A 15,933-nucleotide genomic window follows, 5' to 3' on the forward strand; every position below is an offset into this window, starting at 1 on the left:
TTACCGAAAAAGCCGTTTTAATGGCCGATGGAATATATGAGCTACTACAGCAATTTTTGTAGCCACTAGTCAAAAACCTGAACTCTCAATTAGCGGAAAATGAGCGAAACATTGCCGGAAAATAGCCGCGGTTGACGCACATTGTTATTGAAACACAAAAAAATAAGAGATAGAAAATGCGATTTTTCCCCTGTCGTTTTTTTAAAAAAAATTGTGTGAAAATACTGCATATTCGGTTAGATTGTAAAATAAAGCTTCTAAACTGAAAGCTATTAAGCTAAATAATAACATGAGCTAGCAATCGCTTTAATGAACTTTGATAACCTAATGCACTATGCCTTAATGACCGGGCTTTATGTTTATCCCGTTTTCTTTTTTTTGCTCTTTTGCCTTTGACCGTATTCGCTACATTTCATAATTCAATGAGTAAAAGAACTTAAAATCCATTCAATTGAAACAGTGAGTGAAGTAAGTTAGAAGTCAAGCGTGAAAATCGTGACTATGTAAAAAGTTATCAGAAGGTAAAGCGAATAAAAAACATAGCAGGACAAGTCCTGAAATATAATCCAAAGAATTGAATGAGATAATGAGAACTAATGTACCTGGCCAACAGATCAATTGAACAATCCCAGCCAAAAAGACAATCTCAAAAGTTGAGAAACTAAAATAATCAAACGAACTAAACAAAATTTTCGTCGCTAAAATTCTACCCTGATGAACAAATAAGATACAATTCAATATACTCACGAGCTCACGCGCAAGACTTGAAATAGATCAACTATCCACTGAAGGCAGATAAACCCGAGAAATATGACAAATGCTCCAAAAACATGACAGGTGCAAAAAATAAATTTTGCGGAAATAAAAAGTTCAAAACCAAGTTTTAGTCGGTGTAGTGCTCCCATTTGACCTATCTGTAAGGCCAGAAAATTCGTTGACCTGTAAAGATCGCTAAACTCAGAAAATAACAGAAAATTTGCAAAAAAAATATAAAAAAACAATGGCAAATTTTAACAAATTCTTGCTAAAATTTGCGATATTAACAACTTCAGTACCATTTCATTGTCTCCAGAGAATATCCAGTATTTCTATTTCTAACACCAAAGAGCTTCGCTGACTCAAAAAGATCAACAAATTCGGAACATGAAAATAATTTAGAGAAATATTGAATTTAAGTTTTATCAAAAACTCGTGTGATTAAAATATTGATAACCAATCAGTTTCCTGGGGCAACTATGCAGTAACCTGTTATCAAAACTTAGAGGAGATTCCTGGGCCCTTGCTGCCGGAAAACTTGCTGGTGGAAGGCTTTCAAAAATCTTGAAAAATTTCAAGTTTTATTTTAAAAATCTGTTAAAATTAGTCATATTAAAAATTGAAAACCTGCGTCATTGCCACTAGACGCTATGCATTAACCTATTATCAAAACCAGGAGGAGGTTCGTTGCCCCTTGAGGTTGGAGAAACCAAAAAAATGCAAGTTTTATCAAATATTGCTAAAAATTTGTGATATTAAAAAGATGAAAACCATTGCATGGCCAATAAAAATTCTTTAGTAAACTTTAATCAAACGCTATAGGAGATTTCCTGGCGCCAGGGGCTCGGAAAAATTAGATAATGCCAAAAAATTTTTCAAAATAAAATGCAAGTTTTATAAAAAAAAACTGCTAAAATTCGTGATGATAAAATGTTGAAAACCATTCTATTACCACTAGAAACTATGCAGTAACCTATTATTAAACCCTAAGGGATTTTGATTGACAGCTAGAGCTGAAAAACTCAAAAAATGACGAACATTTTTAAAAAACTGTAAAAATTAGTATAAATTTGCGTGTTTATGTTTCGAGTATCAAAAGTTATAGCTCTTAAAATCGTCATAAAGAGTAATTATATCTTAAAAAAAGCCTCTATCAACTCTTAAAAACCTCTATTTTAGACTGGTCTAACAACAATTTGAAAGCAGTCGAAAAGACGCGAAAAACTACAACTTTTTGGGCACAAAAACTAAAAATGACCTTTGAACCTCGAAATACGGCCTTCCCAGTTGCTTCGCCACTCGCACTTCAAGGACTAATAAACGCGGCTAAGGGCCTCTAATGAAACTTGATGACCGCTGAGCTTTACCAGTTTATCCCGTTCTGAAAGCTCAAAGTCATGAAAAAAGTATGAAAACATCTTAAAATAAAAAAAGACAGAGCACCAATACAATCCAATTCTTGGATTGTATAAAACATAGGACAAATCCTGCCCTACAATACAAAGAATTTTCAATAACTAAAAAACTACACCTAGAAGTGACTATGGCTGGATTGGGAAAACCATTTCAAAAAAAGACGATCAAAAAAGTGATAAAACAGTAAAAACAAGCGAAAATGCCGCAGGTGAATAAAAAAAAACAGAAAGCGGATTATTGTTCATACACCGCTTTGTCACTCTACGTAAAAACAAGAATAAAAAGTTCACGCCGCGAAACCACTCTTTTTTGCTCCACTTCCTGTTTTGGCGTGACCAAAATCATCGCTTCAATCTGAATTCAAAAATCATGAAAATGTGTGAACAGACCTTAAAAATACCCAGAAGTCCGAAATCATCTCGAAGTATAACTCAGCTTACGCTCCAACTCACAACTAATTAAACTAGTAAATTTTTATTTCAAAATATCAACCAATTTTTTTAAAAAAAACAGGAAATTAGAAAGCAAAAGAAGAATGGAAACACATTTTGGCGATTCTTCACGAGTTGCAACTCCATAACAATTTTTGATAACAGAATGTCTATTATACTCAATTGTTCTATAAAACTGAATATGTTAGGAAAATACGCGGCAGATTGCTGGAAAATAGCCGCCATTGATTAAAATAAACACGATTGAGAATGAAAGGCAAAAAGAACTGATTTTTGTACAAAATTAAGGTATGAATTAATGATGCTCTCCCAGAGTTTGAGTCGATGTTACTACTGTTTTTTAATGAGAGGATAGAGAGGCTAGAATTCATAAAAATAAGCAGTCGAGATGGTATCTAAGATTTAATGCTAGTCATTTAGAGAGTGACAGAGTCATTAAGGATAAAAACAATTAATCAAACACATCAACTGAGACTCATTGCTACAGAGTGAAGGAAAGACGTCAAATACCCATAAACAGTTAAAGAGCTGGTCGCAAAAATTACCAAAAAAGCCGTTTGGATGTTCAATGGGATAATAGATGAGCTTAAACAACAACAATTTTTGTAGCCACTAGTCAAAATCAATTAGCGGAAAATGAACGAAAACCAAACATTGCGGGCAGATTGTCAAAAAAAAAGCCGCCGCTGACGTACATTGTGACTGAAACAGAAGAATTAAGAGATAGAAAATGAGATTTTTTTCTGTCTTTAAAAATTTGTGAAACTTCTGCATATTCGGTTAGATTCTGAAATTACACCTAATTCAGCTCCTAAACTGAAAGCTATTAAGCTAAATACTAACAAAAGCTAGCAATCGCTTTAATGAACTTTGATAACCTAATGCACTATGACTTGATGACCAGGCTTTATGTTTATCCCGTTTCCTTTATTTTGCTCTTTCGACTTTGACCGTATTCACTACATTTCATAATTCAACGTGCCAAAGAATTTGAAATCCATTCAGTTGAAACAGTGAGTGAAGTAAATCGGAAGTCAAGCGTGACAATCGTGACAATGTGAAACGAAAAAGGTGATCAAAAGGTAAAGCGAATGAAAAAAAACACAGGACAAATCCTGCCCTACAATACAAAGAATTTTCAATAACTAAAAAAAACTAGACCTAGAAGTGACTATGACTGGATTGGGACAACCATTTCAAAAGAAGACGCTGAAAAAAGTGAAAAAAACAGTAAAAATCGAAGCGAAAATGCCGCAGTTGAACAAAAAAAAACAAAGCGAATTTTTGTTCATACACCGTTTTCTCACTCTACGTAAAAACAAGAATAAAAAGTTCACGCCGCGAAACCACTCTTTTTTGCTCCACTTCCTGTTTTGGCATGACCAAAATCATCGCTTCAATCTTAATTCAAAAATCATGAAAATGTGTGAACAGATCTTTGAAAAATATCCAGAAGACTCCGAAATCAAATCGAAGTATAACTCAGCTTACGCCCCCACTCACAACTAATTAAACTAGTAAATTTTTATTTACTTCATTATATCAATCAATTTTAAAAAAAGGAAATTAGAAAGCAAAAGAAAAATGTAAACACCTTGTGGCGATTCTTCACGAGTTTCAACTCCATAACAATTTTCGATAACAGAATGTGTAATATACCCAATTTCGGTTCTATAAAACTGCATATGTTAGGAAAACACAAGGCAGATTGCTGGAAAATAGCCACCATTGATTCAAATAAACACGATTGAGAATCAAAGAAAAGAAGAAACTGATTTTTGTACCAAAAATTTTAAGGTAAGAATCAATGATGCTCTCCCAGAGTGAGACTCGATGTTACTCCTGTTTTTTTAATGAGAGGAGAGAGGCTAGTATTCATACACATATGCATTCGAGATGGTATCTAAGATTTATAAGTTCAAGTAGCGGGCATCTGAAATTAGGTTTCATGAGTTTATACGGTTTGAAGTGGTTTTTCGCTACTGACTCAAATGATTCTAGATTGTTTTTCTGAGCTACAGCTGTTTCAGAGCACTGAAAAGAATGAGAGGAGAAGGTAAACAGCCTAGAGCAGTCAAAAAGATTAACGCAAAAATTTCAACAAGCCGTGAACTAAAGTGAAAATCTTTATTCGACAAAATAAAACGAATAAAGATGAGTGAGGATACAAAAAACAATTTACGACAGGCAATACATCTCGAAAAAAACCGAGCAAAAATCATAAAAACTTAATGACATAATCAACGAAACCTGTTCTCTAACAAATATAGGATCTCAATCGATCTCTACCACAAACGCTAGAAAACAGTTCCTTTCTATTCATTGAGCAACCAAACGACACCCAAAAGCACCGAAGAGAAAGAATTAAAAACAAAAAACTAGATTTATTTATTTTATAAAAACATGTGTTTTCAAACCCTTAACTGTTTTCACGTAGTATCAATAATTCTCCTGCCAACCCCAATAAAAAATTGAATATGAAAAGATGCAATGAATGGCAGAAAAACAGCAATTTGTCAACAAAAAAATATTGAAAAACAAAAATTAAATGAAAAATGTTAAAAATTAGACCGATTTCTTCAACTAAACGAATTTCATGTGACAATAGCACAGTTAAAAGGGCATGAAAACTCATATGCATACCAATTTCAACTAAAAAAATGCCCCGGCCACTCAAAACAAAAAAAAGAGTACGGAAACGCCCCGGACACTGAAAAATGAGGACAAAAACCGCTAAAAAGCGTTCAAAACGGCGAAATCACAAAAATAGCACCAGATTGCATAGAAAACTTTAATATATAATTGAGATGGACACAAATGCTCCTAGACAAACAATTACTTTTCAATATGTTTAAGAGATTACTAAATTTACCTTTTAACTGAAAAATTACATTTTACCAGAAAAAATTAAAAATACTACCTGAAAAGTAAGAACTAAATAAAACTGCTTCGAGAAAGCGGCACCAGATCACAAAATATTTCGCCCGCTTAACAAAATTTTTTCGCTACTGATAAACGCAGCGCTAACTGAAAAATACGCAGCGCTAACTGAAAAATACGCAGCGCTAACTGAAAAATACTCTCTCTTCTCTCTGCTCTTCAATTCGTTCAGCCTTTTGACCTAAACACTTAGTTTTTACGTGCGGCATTGATTTTTACATCCTGTTTCAAATACACTCCAACAAATTATCGATCAAAAAAGACGCTCCACCAATACTCCTCTTCGAGTCGTAAAAAGACACCACCCAAATACAATTCAAATTCTTTGAATTGTAAAAAAGGAGAGCTCCTAAATAATAATAGCCGTTGAGAGGCTGACGGCGGCCATTAATTATAACATTATAAACAGCAGGCAGTACTTGACTCTGTAAAGTGTCCCTAACGTTTGACATCATAAGAGAATACATCATAGAAGCAAACTAAAGCTGCACCTTTTAGCTACTATAATCAAAATCCTTAGTTGGCCGAAGAGAACAGAGAAAAAAGCAAAACTTTGAAATAGAGTTGTTGGGCTCAAAAAAGTGCGAGCAAAGTTGCTAAGAACGGATTTAACTTAATTGATACAAATGCTAAATATTTGGAAGAAAAGGTAGTCAATCTTTGTATTTGGTTGCTTTAACATTTGAGTCGTAAACATAGTCATGTGGGTTTTGGAAATATGGTCTTCAAGTGTAATACTTGGTTTTCACCCAACTTCGACAAAACACAAATAAAACTTTCGCCTGATGAGTACAAAATTGCTTGCGTCTCAGAGCTTTGCCTAATATCTCACGCCCCGTTTTAACCCAAGAAATTACTAAAAACAAACGGACTAAAATCAGATGAATTGCTCTCGAACTACAGGCTGGTCGATTCTTATAGGCGGCGTGGCTTAAAATGTTTTATGGGTGCAATAAAACGACCCAACCGGGCAGGGTTGATACCCCGGACCTCCAGGATGCCAGTCACATCTGGGATTGAAACCCGTTGACTAATAGCCGAATTAATTTCTGTAAAAGTGACATCTGCTACAGCTGTGTAAGTTTGAATTAATGTTTTTGAGTATGAATGTGATAAACTATAGGAAATATAATCAACTGATAATATTATCAAATCAACCAATTCACATTGCGCTATCAGCAATTGTCATAAATTGAGCAAAAAGGACCAACAGTAGTACATCAGTTATATAGAGCACTGTAGAATCACAATATATCCACCAATTTCTCGCTACAATTCAACTTCCTGTGTTTTTGACATACTGCCCAAAGTGAAAAAAAACCTTACATAAATCCAAAATTTATACAGTCATATAAACTTAAATTTGCTCAATCGAATTCAAAAATTTAATTTTTTAGAACTTTTCCTAAGTAAACCTTTATATAACCTTTATATGATAAACTTGGTATGACATAATTTTACAAGGCACTCGTTTTTTCATCGCGTTTGGCAAAATTGAGCAAATTTCAGCTTACGTTTCCAGTTTTAGCTCACTGCAAAAATGCTGCTGCAGGTACACGTTAATTACTACTTAATCGTTAAGATAGAATCGACCAACTACAATTACATTTGCATGACCAAAAATGTTTGCAGAAAATTATGGCTTCTTTCCTTCACAAAACGAAAACGATTCACTAAATTTACAATTAAGTTTGGACAAAGTGCATCTTAAAAACCCAAAAATACAACATTAATTAGAAAACCAGTCAAAAATTGTTAAATTACTTGCGGTCTTGGCCCAAGCAACCCCCGCTCACCCCCCCCCCCCCCCCCCAAATAAAGGAAACATTTTCCGGGTCACTACTCAATTACTTCAAAGATTGCACGTTGCATAGAATAATATAGTAGCACATGCAATTTTATTTAGACAACTGTTTATATAGTCACTATGTGCAATTCATTAATAATATTTTCACCCAGGTACGTCTTGAGAGTTCTGCCTTAAAATATTTTAAATTTTCCGCCTTCGAGTATATTCCGAGTAATGTATTTCAGCTGAAAGTATTCAGTAATAAAGTCTTTGTTCCAAAAATACTTCATCAAGGTTGTTACATTATACCCAATGCCAAAATACCTATGTGCCCTTATAATCGTTCTGGTAATTTCACATTCAGGATAAAACATGGGGTATACTTGGGGTACATTGTAACATTGAGTATATCGGCATTGCATATTTTGTCCTAACATTCTATATCAAATAGCTTCAAAAAATTGTTTTGAATATATTTCAATTTTAATTTTCTTTCTAATTTAATTTTTTCTTTTTAATATAATGTTTATTGGACCCTCAAGACGTCAATTTGAAAAGTATTCAACAACAATTCAATGTCTTTTTTTCAGAAAAAAGTAAATTATTCCAGCTGGAAATCGCTAAAGTTAAAAACGTTAAATAGGCTCGCATCAACGAGTTATTGAACCAATTTATTCTAAAAATTTAAATTCAGCTGGAATACAGTAATAGCAAATGGAATAGGAAAAAGCACCAAAACATCCACTCGAAAAAATTTCCATAATTCTCAATTCTTTTTCAATATCTCGATTTTTCAAATTTGTACTTCAAGAGTCAGCAACCATAGATTACAATTCATCTCAAAAAAGTTTCTTTCATCAATTGGTAATAACATTATAACATTGCCAAGAATTTGGCTTTGAAGATGCATAGCACACAATAGCACGGATTTTTCAGACAAAATTATTATTATCATCGGGTTAAAATTAATATGGAGGCAATACCAGCTAATAGTTAATAAATAACTAAATGTGAATATCATTGTGAGAATAGTGTGGTAACAATATAGATATCAACAGTTAGAGCCCAGCTCTGTTATAATTTGCACATAAATTGGTGACCAAATTTTACACATTGACAAACGCAGCAGAGTCCCAAAATGTTCACACGTTATGACCAGAATGAATTGCATATTTTTAAGTCGATATTTTCTGCTCTATTCAATCATGCCTAAAACTTGATACTATTTCGATAATTTTTTCATGAAAAAAAGGCATTTTACGAATGTGTACAAAATATTAGTTTCGCATTGATTCATATATAATGGATTTCCAAATTTTCTACAGAAATGCAACGCAGCATAGAGCAAAACGGAATAGAGCAAAAGGAAATTTCATTATTATCCACCGAATGCAATTATTTATTTCGCTGGTGAAACTTCGACGCTCGGGGTAGTTCCATTAATCTCAGATCCCACAGAACCTGCCGCATTACCCTCCACAGCAACGGCAGGCGGGGGACCAGAATGTTTCTTTTGATGGTGATGGCCGTGATGGTTGTGGTGGTGAGGGGGCGAATGATCCGATTTGTTGGACTCGCCTGCCGATTGTTCGCTGTTCTTTCGGCCGAGAATTGGAGAACTGCTTTGAGACTTGAGGCGACAGGAGGTTGCAGCCACCAGTGCTGCTCCTCTTCCACTTGCGTCTTTGGCTGTGATGAATTTCACTTCAGCTGCTGGCGACAAAATACTCAGGTACTCCTGAAAGCAGCTCAAAATGTCAATAAAAAATAAATCTTCAGAAACTACAGTTATCATAGCCGGCAGATTGCCAGAATAGCTGCGAAAGAATAGACTTGCGTGCCGTATAATAGAGATAGAAACATTCAGATAAAAGTTGAAAAATTTAACGACGTCACTCAAAAAGATATGTGAAAAACAATCAGCGATAATTTAATAAAGCTTGTTAAAATTCATTGCGCAGAAGCCTTTTCATCAGGGCCCTTCCTTACACATATGATTTCCTTTGACCTTAAATAAATTCAAATTAAACTTAAGTTTTAAAGCGCAGCAGTCATTTTATTGAGTGAGGTAAGTCACGCATGATCAAAATCTAATCACGCAAATGAAATAAACACTTTTTCTAGAGAGAGAGAGAGAGAGAGAGAGAGAGAGAGAGAGAGAGAGAGAGAGAGAGAGAGTGAGACCTGATGTCACGCGCGCAAATGCCGTTAGTGAGAGAAAGGAGTCATTAAGAAGATTTAACTTTTTCTGCTTTGCTGTGTGAACAAATTTAAAACGAAAAAGAGCGTCAGACGACGGAACAAAAAAACATAGCAGAAGTCCTGACGTACAATTCAAAGAATTTTCACCGACTAAACAAAAAACTACACCTAGACCACACTGTGAATAGATTGAGAAAACCATTTAGAAAAAAACTCCGATCTAAAAAAAAGAAAGCTTACCAAAATGCTGCATGTGAACAAAATCCACTAACGAGAAGCCGAATTATTGTTCATTGTTCAAACATTTTCTTAAAAGAGCAAAAAAATTTACGTCACACAACCACTAATTTTTTCGCACAGCTTTCTGTTTCAGCGTGACCAAAATCATCAATCCAATTCGACTACAAAAATCATAAAAATGTGTGAACAGATCTTAAAAAAGGCAGCGCACCAATACAATTCAAATTCTAAGAATTGTAAAAAACACCAAAGAGCAGCACAATATAGCTCCTCTCAGCTTACAGCAAGATAAATGAAGGGCAATTTAGCATGGTACCTGCATTATGTCTCCTCAAAACAGTCGGTGAATCGCATACATAGAGACTAGTAAGGTGTAATGCTCTTATAGAGCTTCTCAGACACTTAATGCCCTCTGAGCTTTACCGGTCAAGGGAAAAATTGCATACAAAAACACGACTAATACCATAGCGAGCAGATTGCCGGAAAAAAGCGGCCGTCGACGCGTTTCATTCAACTCGGGATTGAAACAGAAAAAGGAATGATAAATTGGCCTTCTTTTCAGTGTTCTAATTTGGCGTGCAGTTTCAGTTGGATTCTAAAATTATTCATAATTCAGCTTCTAAACTGAAAGCCGATAATCTTAATACCTATGTCAGCTAGCAAACACTAATGAACTTTAATAACCTAACTCTGAATGACTTAATGACCGGGCTTTATCGATTTACCTCGTCTCTTTTGATTTTGATCTTTTGACTTTGACAGTAATCACCACAATGCGTAATTGAATGCATGAAAGAATTTAAAATCTATTCAGTTGAAACAGTAAGTCAGAAGTCACCGTGAAAATCGTGACTTATGTAAAACGAAAAAGGTGATCAAAAGGTAAAGGGAATTAAAAAAGGAGAGCGCCTAAAATATTACCTGTTGAGAGGCTGACGGCGGCTAATAATTGCAATTAATTTCGTTTGCGCAATTTTTAAAAAAGACCGTATGACTAGCCTTGCTATAAAAATGTATTTCTTTTCTTAGAACGTCCATTTAAAGAAACATAAAACGACTGAGGTCTGACAAATTGCTCTCGTCGGCATTAATTCAGAGGGGTCTGTAGCCAAGATAATTTGTATCGGCGGAGAACATTCCGAATAGTCAGCGGTTCAAACCGCGACCTCCATCGTAATAGAATAGAGCATTAACCACTTGACTGACTCTCAATCACCTTTAATATTTTATCTCAGAATCGGTTTTGTTTAAGCACCAGGCTTAATTTCTGAATAAGAGCAAATAAGGTTACGCAAAAATTGAGAAGTCACGCGTGAAATAGTCATTCGAGAGGTGAAATCGAAAGATCGCTCTGGAACAAAACAGCCAATCACAAATTTTGCATTAAAAAGACACGTTTAAAATAATTGCATCAATTTTCATTCGAGAACAATTCGAAAACCTTTCCTTAAAGGCTGTCGGTCAACTCGGAGTCAACGAGTCAAATCCTGTAAAGGCATATAAAATGAGTAGTCAGCAACAATCGTCATTATATGCGAAGAAGGGAAAGCCTTTTCTACTACACTCCGAATGAAAGTTTCAGCAGCGAAGCGCAAACGCATGAAGCGCACGCCGCGGAGGCAAAGTACAAATAAGGAAAAATTATAAGCTAATTTTTTGATCCATTTCAGACTATGCATCCTCCTTTGTCATATTGATTTCTAACGTCAACCTCTTCAATGTCTGCAATATAAGATCAGCCCATACAGAGCACCAACAATATAACCGAAGGATGCGTTTGACTTAAATTATTCTCTTTTTATCGTTTCACTTAATTGCGTCTATTTACTCAATTGCGTCTATTTACGCAATGGACTCGCTGTGTGAAAAAGTATTTATGATTTCACGGAAAAGCAGAAACATAGCAGATCTGATCGAGCATTGTAATCAGTTATACATGCTATAAATTATTTTTCGAGCTCATCCTCGTGGACTTCAGATAATTCTGAATGGCGGCTTCTACCCCCTCCCCCAGGTTGTCTTCCTGCCTTCAGCAGGAGAGCTTTAATAAGTTTTATTATTGAACTCGACGCCAACTTATAGAAAAGAACATTCATTCATCGTTCTGAGAATGCGTCCGAGCCTTTTCTTCATCTGATTTATCATAATTATCAACAGCATTTGCTATGACCTATTTGGTAGACCAAACGAGTTCTTAGCAATTTCGGGAGTGAATCGATTCTCATCAACACTGCTTTTCCTCGATCAGGGTCTCTCGTTGGACAACATTTGCTACCGTAACTGTAAAAATGCTCAATTCGTTCCTTCAGAATGGATTCTAATAGTTCAAATGCAATATTTAAAAACATAGCTGGCAGATTGCCAGAAAATAGCCGCAATCGATTCGTAGATCGGCAGTCTAAAAAAAACAGTAAAAAAGCCAGACCAAAAAAATTCGTCTTTTCATTGAAGGCTGATCTGTTATATTTTTATTAATATCTGTATAAGTAATTGCTGCCTCTATTAGCTGATCTCAAATAACCTTCATTTAGAAGGACACACACCCATTTGACCTTATCTCTTTGAATTAAAGTAAATAAAAGTCAATTTCAAAGTGAGGAAGTCATTTTTGAGAGTGAGGTAAGTCAAGTGTGACCAAAAATTTAATCACGCGCATGAACAAAAAAACTCGCTCCACTAAGAGCGAAAAATGACGTCACACATGCAATTCAGTTGAAATTGCATGAACGAATGAACAAAAAGTGTCTGTGACGTCATATGGTCGTAACAAAAATCATGACGACGAAATAAAAAACATAGCAGGACAAGTCCTGACGTACAATTCAAAGAATTTTCATTGACTAAACAGAAAACTAGACCTAGAACGGACTATGAATGGTTTGGAAAAACCATTTAGAAAAAAATCCGATCCAAAAAATCGAAAAAACAGTAAAAATCAAAGTGAAATTGCCGCATGTGAACAAAAAACAACTACCGATAAAGCGAATTTTTGTTCAAACACCGTATTCTCACTCTACTTTAAAATTAGAGCGAAAAAATTTCACGCCGCAAAACCACTCTCTTTTTCGCTCCATTTCCTGTTTCGGCGTGACCAAAATCACTACTCCAATTTGACTTCAAAAATCATGAAAATGTGTGAACAGACCTTAAAAAAAAAAAAAGACAGCGCCCCAATACAATTCAAATTCTTTGAATTGTAAAAAACCAAGAGAAGGCCAATAATAGCCCCAGCTATCGCTGTGCGGCTATTAATGAGATGCCTTTGAAATTGGCGGATCGTAAGTAACATTTTTTTGAACTTTGTGTAAACAAATTGCTCTGTTCCATTCAACGAATATTACTTTATTCTATGATTCATGATTACTCCTGTTTCTTAAAGAGAGGATGCAGGATCTAGTATCAGTGTCAAAACGCACTAGAGATGTTAAATAAGACTTAAGAACAAAGTTCAAGTAGCTGTCATCCAAAATTGGGCTTCATAGGTTTATTCCGTTTCTATTTTGATTTGGATACTGATTCTGTTCATTTTAGATTGTTCGCTGAGGAACTACTGCTTAAAAGCACTTTGAGCAGAATGAGCGAAGAATGAAATTAGCCTAGAGAAGTCAAAAAGATTTCATGGAAAATGTTAAACAAGCTGTGAATTAAGCTAAAGCGAAACCAAAATTTGTCCGACGAATTAAAAAAAAAACATAGCAGGACAAGTCCTGACGTACAATTCAAAGAATTTTCATCGACTAAACAGAAAAACTAGACCTAGAATGGACTATGAGTGAATTGAGAAAATCATTTTAAAAAAATCAGATCAAAAAATAAGAAACACAAAAAATCAATGTCAAAATGCCGCATGTGAACAAAAAAACCATTAGCGAGAAATGAAAATTCAATTCAAAAAACTAGGCCTAGAATGAGCTGTGAATGGATTGGGAAAACCATTTAGAAAAAAATCCAATCCAAAAAATCGAAAAAACAGTGAAACTCAGAGTGAAATTGCCGCATGTGAACAAAAAACCACTACCGAGAAAGCGAATTTTTGTTCAAACACCATTTTCTCACTCTACTTTAAAATTAGAGCGAAAAAAATTCACGTCGCAAAACCACTCAGTGTTTCGCTCCATTTCCTGTTTCGGCGTGACCAAAATCACTACTCCAATTTGACCTCAAAAATCATGAAAATATGTGAACAGATCTTAAAAAAAAGACAGTGTCAATACAATTCAAATTCTTCGAATTGTAAAAACATAGCAGGACAAGTCCTGAGCGACAATTCAAAAAATTTTCATTGAATAAACAAAAACTAGACCTAGAACGGACTATGAGTGAATTGGAAACACCATTTCCAAAAAAATCAGATAAAAAATGTTTCAAAATAGCGCATGTGAACAAAAAACCGCTAACGAGAAAGATAAATTCGGTGCAAACAAAAAACTAGGCCTAGAATGAACTATGAATGGATTGAGAAAACAATTTAGAACAAAATCCGATCCAAAAATCGAAAAACAGTAAACGTTTTGTCACTACTTTAAAATTAAAGCGAAAAAATTTCACGCCGCAAAACCACTCAATTTTTTGCCCCATTTCCTGTTTCGGCGAGACCAAAATCACAACACCAAATTGACTTCAAAAATCATGAAAATGTGTGAACATATCTTAGAAAAAATTTGAAAAAGACAGCCTCCCAATACAATTCAAATTTATAGCAGGACAAGTGCTCACAAAATTAAAAGAATCGCCGTTGACTTAACAAACATAGCCGGCATATTGCCGGAAAATAGCCGCCCTTGATGGACATTGGGATAGAAACAGAAAAAGATCAAAAGAGATAGAAATTGACCGAATTTTCTGTTTTTTTTCAGTGTCAAAAAGTGTTCTAATTTGGGGTGCAGTTTTAGTAAAATTCTTAAAATATACTTAATTCAGCTTCTAAACGGAAAGCTTTAAGCTTAAACCTGATGTCAGCTAGCATTTGCTCTAATAAACTTTGATAACCTAATGCACTATGACTTAATGACCGGGCTTTATCGTTTAACCCCGTTTCTTTTGATTTTGACTGCATTCACTACATTGAGTAAATCAATGCGTGAAAAAATTGAAAATCATTCAGTTGAAATAATGAGTGAGGTAAGTCAGAAGTCAAGCGAGCAAATCGTGACTTAAACGAAAAACGTGATGAAAAGGTAAAGCGAATTTTAAAAAAGGAGAACGTCTAAATAATATCCGTTGAGAGGCTGACGGCGGCTATTAAAAAACTAGACCTAGAATGGACCGAGAACGGCTTAGGAAAATCATTAGGAAAAAATTAGATCCAAAAAAGAAAATCAATGACAAAATGCCGCATGTGAACAAAATCCACGAGCGAGAAATCGAATTATTGTTCATACGTTTTCTTCAAACATAGAGCAAAAAAATTTACGTCACAAAACCACTCGCATTTTTGCTCCATCTCCTGTTTCGATGCGACCAAAATCATCACTTCAATTTGACTGAAAAATCATGAATTGTGAACAGATCTTTTAAAAAAGACAGCGCCCCAATACAATTCAAATTATTTGAATTGTAATACGAGCGCTATAATATCCAGCTGAGAAGATGAGGGCGGTTATTAAATATAAAACTTCATTTGTCTCAACTCGAAAGACAAAATAAAACAAAAACCGACCAACGTCGAAAAAATTGCTCTCGAAAGACAGGCGTGGCAATTTAAATCAGGGGCCGTAGCCTAGATTAATTCTTCGTTATGGGTGCGAAAACATCATCCGAAGGTAGGGTTCTAACCAATCCGATTCCCTCGGCTGGACTGCATTATTAACCAGACGACTAAATGAGTAGTCGTTCTAACAGTCGGTTTTGTTTGAACAACAAGAGTTATTTCGGAGTGAGAGCAACTGAAACCACTCAAAACTCTTAAGTGCGTGAAAAAGTCACTTGAGAAGTCAAAGATTATTCTAGAAGAAAAACGCAAAAGCGGTCAAGCAAAAAATCTGCATAAAACACACGTTTACAATAATTGCTTCTCATTCAAGAGCAATTAAAAAACAAGCGCTAAATTCTTTTTTTTTGCGTTTCACTTGATATTACCGAACTTGTAACTCAAAATAATTACAGATTCTACATGAACTAATTTTAAGAACTGTTACC

The 15,933-nt window shown here is 34.8% G+C and overlaps 3 protein-coding genes across 7 annotated transcripts in view; all 3 read right to left on the bottom strand.

The window, feature by feature from the left end:
* LOC142351224 (mediator of RNA polymerase II transcription subunit 22-like) overlaps positions 1 to 11,849 on the bottom strand; it is a 595,906-nt gene extending 584,057 nt beyond the window's left edge. Inside the window, exon 1 of the mRNA XM_075403358.1 lies at positions 11,838 to 11,849. The gene's annotated coding sequence lies outside the window, so the exon portion shown is untranslated. The remainder of the gene's footprint in view (positions 1 to 11,837) is intronic.
* LOC142351221 (metal transporter CNNM4-like) overlaps positions 1 to 15,933 on the bottom strand; it is a 520,873-nt gene that overhangs the window by 192,638 nt on the left and 312,302 nt on the right. The gene's annotated exons all lie outside the window — the stretch shown is intronic.
* The window catches only part of LOC142351222 (hexokinase-4-like), a 319,567-nt gene continuing 312,302 nt past the window's right edge, over positions 8,669 to 15,933 (bottom strand). For all 4 annotated transcript variants that reach the window (XM_075403356.1, XM_075403354.1, XM_075403355.1 and 1 more), the window contains one exon: positions 8,669 to 9,091. In XM_075403356.1, coding sequence (XP_075259471.1) covers positions 8,753 to 9,091 — 339 coding nt within the window. In that variant the 3' untranslated portion in view covers positions 8,669 to 8,752. The remainder of the gene's footprint in view (positions 9,092 to 15,933) is intronic.

This window comes from Convolutriloba macropyga, chromosome 12 (assembly GCF_964194025.1).
Source record: "Convolutriloba macropyga chromosome 12, txConMacr16.3, whole genome shotgun sequence".
In the NCBI taxonomy this organism is placed as follows: domain Eukaryota; kingdom Metazoa; phylum Xenacoelomorpha; order Acoela; family Convolutidae; genus Convolutriloba; species Convolutriloba macropyga.